Raw genomic sequence first — 13315 nt, forward strand, 5'->3', positions numbered from 1 at the left:
TGAGTTGGCTGCCACTGGAGGGGCGTTTTCACGCGTTGCCAGAGTGAGCCCGGGATAAAGGGATGTGTCAGGGGCACAGGGATGGAAATAGGTTAGCGGTCAAAGTGTGGACTGTATGGCCTTCTTTATGCCTAGACAAAAGAATAAGCTGGGCATCTATCCATCAACTAACTATATCTAGAGCAAGGCTTCACATATGTGGCATCTATCTGTCTGTCTGTCTGTCTGTCTGCCTGTCTGCCTGACTGCCTGCCTGCCTGCCTGTCTATATCCTCAACTATCTTTCCTATCTAGAAACAAACTATTCAAAAAATATAGAAGGGAAAACGTCAATTTCTGCAGCGCTGTCTCGTTCAATAAAAGCTCACAAAAAAAGAGTCTGATTAGCTTGATAGGGGAAAGATCGGGAACATGGTATCGTTTACCGTAGCAAGATCCAGGAGAACTCAACCTTCACAATGCATCCACAGTAAGCCACTGTCATGGCGCGTCTGTTAGAAGGCGCTGAGCCACTCTGCAGTACTGATACAACCACATGACACGCATGTTCGGCTAAATAAATCAGCATTGCAAACCACAGATGCGCATCCCTTACACGTCTACACACATTAGAAAAACCATTTCCAGCTCTGGCAGTATTGTTTGTTAAATCGCTGGCAATCAAGCCATGCAATTCTGGCTGGTTTCCATCCGAGCTATTGAAAAATAAGCAACATCAAAACGGACTCAAGAACCGCGCAACAAAACAGACCATAACACATCCAGGGCGTGCAGTGAATGTAAATACAGGAAACTCGCTAATCGGAGCCGTAGAGATAAAGACGTGAGTCTGGAAATTGCTTGAAGGAATGATAAACAATTTTAAAAATATGTATGATCATTATAACAGCGACTGACCCACCTTGGGTTGTCAAAATGATACCGAAGCTAACATAAAACAAATGGCAAAACCTTTGTAAATGTGTGCCTTTCAGCATATACAATCAAGGAGTAACGCTGCTGGATCCGCACACGTGTGAGAGAAGCGTTATTAGGTGCATTGTAAACTGAAGCCACCCCAGCAAGACTAGTGTGCCTGAAAACATTGACCCTCCAACACACACAGTGCTGATCATATACTGCACTCTGGACCTTGCTCTACACTTTCAATTCAACCCTGTCACCTTTACTTCAGAGGGAGCGCCCTTTACCCTGGACTGTGCTACCCTGCACCTAGTGCCCTCCTGTCCCCCCCCCCCCCCTACCATCTTCAGAAAGGGCGGTTGTTATGGTTGTCTCTAATCCTGCCTTCACCTGGCTTTCAATTTGTCTCAAGTCTCAATCACTGCCTTCCAATCCTGTTGCTTGGTAACCATGTGCAGCGTTCATCTGCTCTGAAAGGAAGGAGGGAGGCTGTTCTTTATCAGAAAGCTGGAAGCATATTGCTTAGGCCCTGCTAATGCTTCTCCTTCAGTCCACGTTAACACACGGACACACGTCTTGTTTATTCTGTCCTCAGATCTCTGCGTGCTGCTGATTAAGAACCACGCCTGTCTGGATGGTGTTGTTTGTGCTTTGGGATTGTTCTTTTGTTTTCCAGGACCCCCTTGCAAACCAGGCTTGCAAATCTCCCGGTTGAATCAATCAATAAATAAACAGTAATAACTCTGCATTAGATTAACAGAACCGAGAAGCGCTGTAAAATAGTCAGAGACATATAACAAAAACAAGAAGGCCATGCCCATTAGCTCTATTTCTAACCCGCGGGGTTTATTTATCTCCCTGTTGTTGAAAGAAAACAAGCTATTTATATCACCAGCTGCTTTAGTCGGATTGTTTTTCTCTCCTGGTCACATCCAGCCTCTCCAGTGGGGATTGTGTTTATCCACAGGTGAAAGTGGACTAAGAGTCAGCTGTGATGTGGCCCTTGCAGGAAAGCGTTAGTAGCAATGACCACACAGTGTGTTGAGGGACCTGGATGGTAAGAGCACAGCGCTGCTTTTGCACTGCAAGAAGACTGCTCAACCAGAGTGTACTGGTTCAGCAGTAAAGTTATTTTTGGCACGCAGTGAGGCTATTATCTCCTTTACAAAAGCCCATCAGCTACTAAACATACCAGCAGCAGACTCGACTACTCACTGGGTTTTTTTCTTAATGGATTTGCGGAATTGATCTGAACTGAGCAGATTGTCTCACCTGGGCTGAGCTTTTAAATTTGGCTAAGCAGCTAAAGCCTGGCTGATCTGATGAGGACAAGGCATATTATCATTCCCCGAGGGCGCGCATAGCGTACTGCACGCATAGCCAGTGACCATAATAGACTTGGAGTCCACTGCGGTTCACGATGCATCGTCACAGCGGCGTCAGCAGCGCTTGCACTGTTACACATCTAGCATTAGGGTGCAGTAATGAGAGAATGATCCCACCTGACGGTATTGATGTGGTACTGCGAACGATTGTGTTCACAATACTGTGAAGATCAACGTCCACAAATCTATACCCTTCGAGCCGCCCTGGCCTCTTAGTACAGAGTCATTGCGATTTCTGCTTTCCTGAGGCGTTGGGTGGGACGCAAGTGTGGCATTCCTGTGCTGGGGCAGCCCCTGATGTGACCGCTATTAATGCAGATTCGACGCGGGATTCACTAGCTGGAGAGTGGTTATTGACTGCCCTCTTCAGAGCAGCTAGGCTGCCATTAGCGCAAAGGGAATAGACCCCCGGATACCGCAGTGCAGGTGTATAAGATAAAACCGACAGGCTTTGGGGGGGGGGGGGGGGGGGGGGGGGGGGGGGGGGGGCTAATGCCGCCGTCGTCTGTGGTTAACAGATGTGGTACGAGGTGTCGCGTTACTCGAAAGCGTTTCTCTAACTTGCCTGTAAGATTCTTGGAATCGTTCCACGGAGGTTCTGTGGTTTTTAAAGGCGAGAGTAACAAAGCCAGTCTGACGCTATTATCTGACTAGGAGGGTCAAGGTGGATAACCGCATAAGAAACCAACATCTCCTGCACAACTCCCCAGGCGGTCCTGGGTCTGCAGAAGCACTCTGTGATTAAATAAAGTCAATGACACCGATGAAGAAGCCTCTGATTGGAGTGTGTGCAGGGGGCCTGGCTCACCCTTGGCATGCTCCTGTCTAAATGTATTCCAGCGGTTGGCTGGCTGCTCCTCCGCACAGAATGCTCTGCTTTCCAAGTTCTTTGAGAGTTCAGTTGGACAGGCTCCTGAGTGTAAACTTCGTCACAGCTGGTATTAACAGATCATTCTGGAAGTTTCCGCTCGCTGCTCTCACCACAGTGGCTCTGGTTTTGAAGCAAGCGCCAACCTTGGCAGTCAAGCTGCGGCATAAGACAGTGAATGCAAAGCACAGCGGCGTGCCCCATTGTAAAAGATTACTGCGGTAAAGCAAGGCAAACGCTTAATTAATTATGTGTATTCTGCAAATACTGTGCGTTTTCAAACAGGTCAGTGCTGCATACCGAGTATGTTAAGATAAGCTGTGGTCTTATTGGCATTTCCATATAGGAGCGTTACCTCTACTCTCCAGCAGGGGGGGCCATTGTGCCCATGTGGAGTTGCGAGTACAGGGCACGCAATGGGACAGATTTTCAAAATGAGACCAAGTATTAACATCACAAGATCTGCGTGAAACAACTGTGATTATTATTGACTCACCCTCACCTTATAATACCAGCTGGGAGCGTTCTTAGTTATGTAGTTAACACCAGTAGTATCTTACACAGCCTTTTATCTTTGCACAGATAGGAAATACAATGGCTATTGAGACTCACGTGATCACCGCTTGTTTGCTCAAACTGATATGCGGGATATTCAGAATCTCCTTCCACTGAACCAGGCTGTAGGGAGAACCATGTCACCTTGTCATGGTATGTAATGTAAGCTTTATAAACACATCATTAATACAATGACAATAATGTCTTCTCTATGCATTCTGTAAATTGCCTTGTAAATGGATGTGATGATGAATGTGAGGGTGTAAATATTTCATTATTGGAAGAGAAGGGGGTTGTGTGTGTGTGTGTGTGTGTGTGTGTGTGTGTGTGTGTGTGTGTGTGTGTGTGTGTGGTGTGTGTGTGTGTGTGTGAAAGAATCGCCCTATGAGAGTGTGCTTCTTAACCACATTAAAACAGACAAGTCATATTTAATAAAAAATATTTATTTGTTCAACAAAAACAGCATTTTGAAATATATGTATATATATATATATATCTTTTTTTTTCTCTTTCAGTATAAAAAATTGTTCACATTTTAAACAGGTAGCGACGAGTATAGTGTTTTATAACCCCATATAACACTTTAACTTATGAATAGAAACGGCTGCACAGCAGCAACAGTGAATGACAGTAACCCGACTCTCCCTTCGAGATGGGACTGAACCGGCCACCCTGCCAGGCTCTCGGCTCTCTTCTTTTGATCACTCTTGGACCCTTCATTGTGAATTCGTTCTCTTTCACAATCAGTCTCTTCAGTGTTGGGGGTACAGCGGGGTGCTCTCCCGACGCGCATTTCATATACGTGTTTATATATGTACATATGCATATTTACAGATATTCTTCACTTTGCTCGTGTCTTTAGGAGGCGTGCAGTCGGTTGGCAGTGTTTCTTTGTCCGGTAGTCGCCAGCTGTTTGCGACTGAAAGCCTTTTCTTTCTCCAGGATGACTTCGCGGAGCCGTCTGTGCTCCTCCGCGGCCCGGCGCTGGTGTTCCGCTAGGTGCGCTGCGTCCTCCTCCAGCGGTTCCTCCGAAGAGAAGGGGTGACACACCGTCTCCACCAGTCCAATGACCACACCGAAGAACGCCAGCACGGTCCCTACCAGGTACACTTTCACCATCTTTCGGTTGGGCTTCTGGCTCAGCATCTCCTTGGCAAAGGGGATCAGCTCCTGCATGGTCTGCATTTCTGTGGGTATGTGGGTAGGTCGGCAGCTTTTGGATATGCTATAATACAAGAAAGACAAAGACAATTAGCGCCGTGCATGACGAGTGACATTAGGGTTACACCGCAATCTGTTAGGGGGGGGGGGGAGCAAACACTGTGGGCTAAACTACACGCACTCCCAAACTTATTGTAAGAGACCTAACATTGAGTTAGGCACGGTTTGCGTTTAAAGAAAAATAGAGCAAAACAAATTTAAAAAAGCATTGATATTAACTTACCAAATTGAATTCTTTAAAGAAGACCTCGACTTTGTATTCCGTAGCAGTAGCAGTCGTAGTTATAGTATTGTCAGCTGAAGCTCGTCTCAGCCGCTGGTATCTGAGTATTGAATTCAGTCAACCTTCTCGTATTTAAAGCTGCAGAGCTCGTTGGCCACGCCTTCGTGTGTACGAGTTATGAATATTCATGAGGGTGGGCGGGGTTTGTGCGAGTATTCAGATTGAGCACGCAGTGAGCACGCTGCCCACGAAGCATGCAGGAGCTGGGAGTCGCTGCTCTGCACATGCATCCCTGATAGTAGGGGTGAAATTAACCCTTTGTGGTTGGAGGATGCAGATAAACGACCCTCCCTGCATTCACTCCCACTGCATGGGTCCCTACTGCTGCAAGCCGAATACACCGCGGTGTCCTGCATGCCAGTAGTCACGTAGTCAAGTCCTGAATTCGTGGTCAAGCATGGGGTAAACACGGCTGAGAGAAACACATTCTTAAATGAAGACGAGCGCTCTTTGTAATGTTCTTATAGTCAGCACTATGTGTATCGTTTCTATAGTTTGCAACTGTTACAATGAATCGGGTAGCAATGAGACTATTTCATTTTGTGGGGGGATTATTTACAATATTTAATTCAGTTTAATTCTTCAGAGATAATATGTGACCAATAAGATAACAGTGCATCAAATTGATATAAAATAGCTACACTGCATTTCCGATTGAACTGATTCGCGGCTGCTGCAACCCTCCTAATATATATATATATAATCTATATATATATATATCTATTATAATATATATATAATATATATATATATATGTTTCTCGCACAAAGAAATGTCTTCATAAGGAAAAAGACAGAGCGGTTTGTTGTCTGTCTTGTTTTGTTATATTACATACCGTTTCTTTTTCAGAGACAGCAACACGAATCACCATGAACTGGGACTATTGTATATTTAACCTGGACCTTTTTAAATTTTATAATAATAATTTATTATAAAAAAAAAAAAAAAAAAACAACAACAAACTGTATATTCCGAAAAAACGGAGGTTGCGTATTGCGTGTGTAAACTATCAGCAAGATTAGATTTGACCCCGGCGTTCACCCTTCAATACTCTACTGTATACAACTCAACGAGTCGATATCTCTCCTTAGCACTACATGAACGTTTACTAGCACGTATAGACCTGGGAATGTTTACCAGCGCGTATAGACCTGGGAATGTTTACCAGCGCGTATAGACCTGGGAATGTTTACCAGAGCGTACAAACCTGGGAATGTTTACCAGCGCGTATAGACCTGGGAATGTTTACCAGCGCGTATAGACCTGGGAATGTTTACCAGAGCGTACAAACCTGGGAATGTTTACCAGCGCGTATAGACCTGGGAATGTTTCAGACGGGAGTAGGGGCTAGGGGTGAGGTGTCACAGGGTTTCTATAAACACTCACTATGAGCTGGAGAGGGTCCAGCTGCAGTTGCATTACAATAGTCTTACACACTGGATTGGCCTGTGCTCGTAATTAGACAATTGGAAATATTACATGGTGTGCAGATCAAAGGGTCGGATAGTGTATCTTATCATCAGTGCTTATTATTATTATTATTATTATTGCACGGGACTCACTCCGTGCAGCTCAGGGTGCGCAATCCGTGTTCAGTGAACACGCCGCGTTCTTCTGGAAGTCTGCCGTGTGTGTGTGTGTGTGTGTGTGTGTGTGTGTGTGTGTGTGTGTGTGTGTGTGTGTGTGTGTGTGTGTGTGTGTGTGTGTGTGTGTGTGTGTGTGTGTGTGTGTGTGTGTGTGTGTGTGTGTGTGCGTCTGTGTGTGTGTGTTTGCGTGTGTGTGTGTGTGTGTGTGTGTGTGTGTGTGTGTGTGTGTGTGTGTGTGTGTGTGTGTGTGTGTGTGTGTGTGTGTGTGTGTGTGTGTGTGTGTGTGTGTGTGTGTGTGTGTGTGTGTGTGTGTGTGTGTGTGTGTGCGTCTGTGTGTGTGTGTGTGTGTGTGTGTGTGTGTGTGTGTGTGTGTGTGTGTGTGTGTGTGTGTGTGTGTGTGTGTGTGTGTGTGTGTGTGTGTGTGTGTGTGTGTGTGTGTGTGTGTGTGTGTGTGTGTGTGTGTGTGTGTGTGTGTGTGTGTGTGTGTGTGTTTTCAACATTATATTGAGGAAGGAGGTGATGGTATAGGTGCAGAGAGACTAGCCACGCTCTTTACCTGGTGCAGAAAGACGGGTCAATGTTCTTTCAAACACATGACACGTTCTCTTGGAGCCGTTAGGGTTAGGGTTAGGGTTAGGGTTAGGGTTAGGGTTAGGGTTAAGAACTGATTTAAATCTTACAGTATTCTAGTTCTCCCAGCTGCCCCGTCGCTGTAAAGCCTGGCCCGTCTTTGTGCACCTGTCCACGGGATCACGTTGGGCCTGGACTCCAGATACACAGCTTCATGTCTAAATCTATCAGCAGTAAGATCGTCTGTTTCCAGTTTCTTTAATACGTTAAGTGCATGACTAATCATTTCTGAAAGCCTCTGTCCTTAGATCAGGTGATTCCTCCTCGTTTTGCTTCAGTATATTAACACTTTGGAAAACTACATTGATTTTTAACACTGCTTCTTCAAATGCGTAACCGTGAAATCTATGTACTTATAACTTGGAGTGGTGGCATTAATTAATACAAAAATAATTCTAATAACATTAAAGTCGCATACTGTATATATGAACAGTAACTTGTCTTTAAATAGAATCACCCTTTTGTAGTCATTTCTAAATACACAAGTTCATTTGTAACATTTTGTTACAAGTTGTTCCTGTTCAAATGTACTATTTTATTTCGATGACACGTTACTGGGTTTGTGTGTTGGACGTGACTGGGGCGTGCCCTGCTTGGTTTCGAAAGCACTAGCTCGCAACGTCCGGGACATTACATCTTTATATAATCACACACACACACACACACACACACACACACACACACACACACACACACACACACACACACACACACACACACACACACACACACACACACACACACACACACACACACACACACACACACACACACACACACACACACACACACACACACACACACACACACACACACACACAGGCTCCCCGCTGACTTGCATCAGCTGTGCACGGAGAAGTCGCTTTGTTGCGTCACGCAGGCAGCTGAACTCGCCGACCAGCCCCCTCCTCGCTGTATTGACTCTACCTTTGCCCTACTTAGGAAGTACTATCCCTTTCCACTGTGTTCACCGCACATCCCGCACTGAAGCCTACAGAAGCTTGAGCCGAAATGACAAAAGCAGGGATCCAGTTTCACAAACAAAATTTGGCTTGGCATACAGGCATGTCAGAGAGGACAGCGAGTATAATCACACATGAAGGACAGTGAGTTTAATCACACGTGGAGGACAGTTCATTCTGATCAAGTGCCGCACATTTTAGATTCCCGCAATAGACTCTCGGCTTCCCGTTGATGCTGATACCCTAGCTGCTTATTCGCCGTTGCACACGCTTCTCGGTGGCCCCAGTCCTAGATCTTGCAGATGTGTTTCTGTGTAAACTCGCTAAGTGTTATTTACGTGAATTAGAAATAATAATAATGCAAGAAACAGAGGGGGAGAGTAGAAAACAACTGAATTAAAAAGACAGAACAATGTGTGGTTGAAAGGCTTGAAGATCAATCGCAAAAGTTCAAAGGAATGAGATTAAATCGATCAAGCCCCTGTCACGACCAGGCGGTCACAGCAGACCCTTACCGGAGGGAAACTGAAGCGCAATCCTCGGGCATTTCTGTGAATCGAGGTCGTTCAGAATGGTTAAGCTCTCTCCTTTAGCAAAAAAGGAAATCCACTTAGAAGAAAAAAAAAAACTAATAAATTGAGAACACACAACAATAAACAAGACCACACAACATTAATCAAGCACGACCATATGACAATAGTATTGTTCCTTTTGAAATTTAAATTATTAACCCTTTGTGCCACTGCTTTATCAGGAAGCAGATCTTGTTGATGGTCGTTTACATTCTCACTCGCAAGCCTTCTCAGCCCTTCACTCTGTGGATCTAGTCAAGCCTGCCTGCATCGTGCAGCAGTAGGCGGTTATACTCGACCCGCTGCTACTCCTATTGGCTCTGCTTGAGATTTTCAGCGTGGAATAACCCTAACAATGTTTCCTATATGCACCTGTCCTCACGTTATTATTACTGTGTGTGTGTGTGTGTGTGTGTGTGTGTGTGTGTGTGTGTGTGTGTGTGTGTGTGTGTGTGTGTATATATATAGTTTATCTGTAAGGTTCTGTCTCTGTTTCAGACAGTTCTTTTGCTGTGATTGATCTGGGTGTCCATGAAAAATAATCTGTGGATTGCAAGATAATAGCCACCAGGCCGTCAAACTGCAAGAACAGAACAAGGAAATAAAACCCAATTTGCCCGCACAGCTGCATGACAAGAGCACACTCCCAATGGAAGCCAACAGGACTGCGTTTACATTGGGACTTTGTTTTGAGCTTGTGCCCTGAGTACTACAGCGTAAGCATTTGCAGCTGCACACTGGACATTCTGAACAAACCTTGATCCACAGCAGGCAATGCACTCTCCAGCTCAGCTGATAAAAGGTGGGCTTATTAACGGGGTGGCTGCGTGTGTGATTTCCAGTGTTTACAAAGATAACACGAAGCGGTGACTGTCTACGAGCAAGAATGGCCTTGTATTGCACAACACATGAGTCTGGACAAGTCAGCTGCATGGCAGTGTTGCCTTGGGCAGTTTGCATAACTCCTTGGGTGCAGAAACCTTTTTGAACCAATAACAGAGCAAAGTCCAGGGCACCGTTTCAGAGGAAACTCACACAGCTGAAGCCGTACACACAGCTGCTGCCTGATAAGTTATTATTGTAGAATCTTTGAATGCAGGGAGACTCCACCTCTCTGCTAGCTCTGATGAGACCTGTTACAGTGTGTGTGTGTGTGTGTGTGTGTGTGTGTGTGTGTGTGTTCTGATCCTCAAGAGCAGGGAAGGGCTGGTGGTTTTAATCACTCCAGGTGAATAATAAGCTGTGTCTGGGCGTGCAGCGGCTGGTGTCTCAGTGCTGATGAACTACACTGATCAGGAATAATAACATACCCCCAGGGCCAAGACTATTGAGCAGAACGTTTGGTTACTGTTCAGTACTGTTACTCAAGTATACATCTCACCATATCAACAAGGCATTACAGACAATAGCCTGCTTGACTTGGGAACTGTCCATTTCTTCTTTATCATGTTTCTTTTTTAGTGTAGCGGTAATTATAACTGTACTCACTGCAGCATAATCCTAACAGTGATTGTAATTGAACAAAGTAGCACTGGAATTGTAATTGCAGTCTCTGGTCTCGAAAAGGGCTGGCCTGGGAAGTACAGGAGCTCCCCGCTGGCTCGCACCCAGTGGAAGAGGGATTGCCCTGGGGTGCAGAGTTTTAGTGCATCACCTGTGATTGCTGTGTTTGTGATGTCTGAACTCTTACTAACTCGCTCTGAGTCACCGCTCCGTCTGACTCCGCTACAGTCCCAGCATGCCAAGCCTCTAGCTCACCAGGGCACAGTGTTTCACCAGTTACCCTTTTTGTTTTGTGTGTGTGTGTGAAGTGCTTTGGGATCCTTTTGATGAAAGGCGCTATAGAAATATGAAAAGTCTACTGAATCTGCCACAATCATTTCCACAGATCCTTCATTAGCATCAGTAACTCTATGATTGGCCTGGCGCTGGATGAAATCGCGGGTAACAGGGCTACAGCACGGCGGTCCTAATTCTGTCCAGCCATAGGTATGCCACACTTTACATCTAAATGTATCTCACACCGCTGACACATCTTGTTGTGCTGAAGAAGCTGGCCTGTTTTTAAACTGGATTAGGGGTATTTTCTGTCCCTGTTTATCTAGGCTGCTGGGAGTGTGCTACACTGTGGTTTACACTAATTTCTAAAGGCTGGGTTCTGCTGCCAGGAGGAAGGGTGGGTCTGCCTGAATTGGGCTCTGACACATCCTGCACACAGGTGAGGCAGCTCTTAAATACAGAGCAGGAGGGAGAGAGCAGCGATACAATAGCACCGCACAGGGAAGAGTGCAGCGTGAACGGGATTTATATTACTGGATAAGAGTGCATTCAAAAACTGGGACTGGACTGGTGAGTGCTGTCTGTCCATCTATCAATCTCTCGATCAATTCATCTGTCTATCGGTCAATATGTCTGTCTGTCTAATGGACTTTGTGCTGTGTTATCTTCTTCAACATTTCTTGATATAGGAGCGCATGAATCGCAATGCTCTGTGTTCAGTTTGGTTGCTGTTGTATAAATGCTTTTTCAAGTAGAGCAGGTTACAAAACTATACTAGAGACAGACTTGCCTGTCTGTCTGCCTGCCTGCCTGCCTGTCTGTCTGCCTGCCTGCCTGCCTGCCTGTCTGTCTGCCTGCCTGCCTGCCTGTCTGTCTGTCTGTCTGTCTGTCTGTCTGTCTGTCTGTCTGTCTGTCTGCCTGCCTGTCTGTCTGTCTGTCTGTCTGTCTGTCTGCCTGCCTGCCTGCCTGCTGTCTGTCTGTCTGTCTGTCTGTCTGTCTGCCTGTCTGTCTGTGTCTGTCTGTCTGTCTGTCTGTCTGCCTGCCTGTCTGTCTGTCTGTCTGTCTGTCTGTCTGTCTGTCTGCCTGCCTGTCTGTCTGTCTGTCTGCCTGCCTGTCTGTCTGTCTGCCTGCCTGCCTGCCTGTCTGTCTGCCTGTCTGTCTGTCTGCCTGCCTGCCTGTCTGTCTGTCTGTCTGTCTGTCTGTCTGTCTGTCTGTCTGTCTGTCTGTCTGTCTGTCTGTCTGCCTGCCTGCCTGCCTGCCTGTCTGTCTGTCTGTCTGTCTGTCTGTCTGCCTGCCTGTCTGTCTGCCTGCCTGCCTGCCTGCCTGCCTGCCTGCCTGCCTGTCTGTCTGCCTGCCTGCCTGCCTGCCTGCATGCCTGTCTGTCTGTCTGTCCATCTGTGAACAGGACATGTTCTTTAGCAGAAAGATTTGCTCCAGCACTGTTAGTTTTTGTTGGCACACAGTTGGTGTATTTCATACATTTTGAATGGTATGTTTGACTATGTCTAGCATAGACACTAATAACCCCACATACAGCACACAGCACACCCCTGCACATAGCTGTGCTATTCACTATTACATGCATGTTAGCACTGATCTAAAGCTTCTTGCAGTATACTGACAGACTTTCATCGTTTCTTTTTTGTATAACCCTTTGAAAGGTTTACTCTTGTATTTTTGCTGCCTGGTACTTTTGCAGTTTTCCCCTGCTGTTCTCTGGCTATACTGAGCGTTTACCATGGTTTATCCTGCTTTGTCACATTTATTAATATGCTTCACCATACCTTGCTGGTCTTTACATTTCTTGACCTATGCTTTACCAAGCTTTCACTGTGCTTTATCACACTTTGCTAGGCTTTTACTATGGAATCCGCAGTTACTTTAGTATCTACTGGATACTCTCTTACCTGGTTTGTTGTAAAACAGATAATCAAAGAAGCAGACCTGTTTTATTGTATTGTTCTGCAATGCTAACGATGTTCGTTCTAATTGCAGGTGTTCTTGCCTGAGCTCAGCATGTTGATTTTACTCCTGCTTCTCGGTATGTATCGTTCTCTTACCAGCAAGTTTAAAAACCCCACCAGGGGTAGAGTGATAACCCCTGTGCATTAGCCCTATGAAACCCAGAGAACCATCAACTCATTTCATTGTGATGCCTTTGATAGGTCAAAATAGAACAACGCTTCCACTGTGGTTCCATTTACAGGAGCCAATGCAGCCGTCCATCTGCCACCATTGCAGTATCTCATTGCCATTGTAACTACAGCGATAGCCTAGCTGTCACTTTGACTGCAGTTGAACAGTATGGGAGCTATAAGCATATTGCAGAGCACTGTGGTAAAAGCACAGTATAATAAAGCATGGTCAAGCACAGTGAAGCATTGTCAAAACCCCAGTTAACCATTGCAATCCGTAGATAATGCATACACTGCAAGATAACCACGGCACATGGAAAGGATGGCGTTTGTAAAGACTGACTCAGGGTCTCTGTGTCCTCAGCTCTATCGAGTCTGGCCCTGGCTCAGACAGACTGCTCCCAGGGAGCCTGTTACCCAGAAACCGGGGACCTGC

At 45.8% G+C, this 13315-nt stretch overlaps 2 protein-coding genes across 3 annotated transcripts in view; one reads left to right on the plus strand and one right to left on the minus strand.

The window, feature by feature from the left end:
- Positions 1 to 4524: 4524 nt before the first annotated feature.
- On the minus strand, positions 4525 to 5268 carry LOC121299493 (G0/G1 switch protein 2-like). The gene is made up of 2 exons (XM_041227237.1): positions 5156 to 5268; positions 4525 to 4936 (listed from the first exon to the last, which is right to left on the minus strand). The coding sequence occupies exon 2, from the start codon at positions 4894 to 4896 to the stop codon at positions 4570 to 4572; it is 327 nt and encodes a 108-aa protein (XP_041083171.1). The 5' UTR covers positions 4897 to 4936; positions 5156 to 5268; the 3' UTR covers positions 4525 to 4569.
- A 5942-nt stretch (positions 5269 to 11210) lies between these two features.
- LOC121299802 (laminin subunit beta-3-like) overlaps positions 11211 to 13315 on the plus strand; it is a 20309-nt gene continuing 18204 nt past the window's right edge. For both annotated transcript variants that reach the window (XM_041227889.1, XM_041227892.1), the window contains exons 1-3: positions 11211 to 11314; positions 12740 to 12785; positions 13244 to 13315. The exon at positions 13244 to 13315 is cut by the window's right edge and continues 83 nt beyond it. In XM_041227889.1, the coding sequence (XP_041083823.1) occupies positions 12761 to 12785; positions 13244 to 13315 (97 nt within the window). In that variant the 5' untranslated portion in view covers positions 11211 to 11314; positions 12740 to 12760. The remainder of the gene's footprint in view (positions 11315 to 12739; positions 12786 to 13243) is intronic.

Source organism: Polyodon spathula, chromosome 25 (genome assembly GCF_017654505.1).
Source record: "Polyodon spathula isolate WHYD16114869_AA chromosome 25, ASM1765450v1, whole genome shotgun sequence".
NCBI lineage: Eukaryota > Metazoa > Chordata > Actinopteri > Acipenseriformes > Polyodontidae > Polyodon > Polyodon spathula.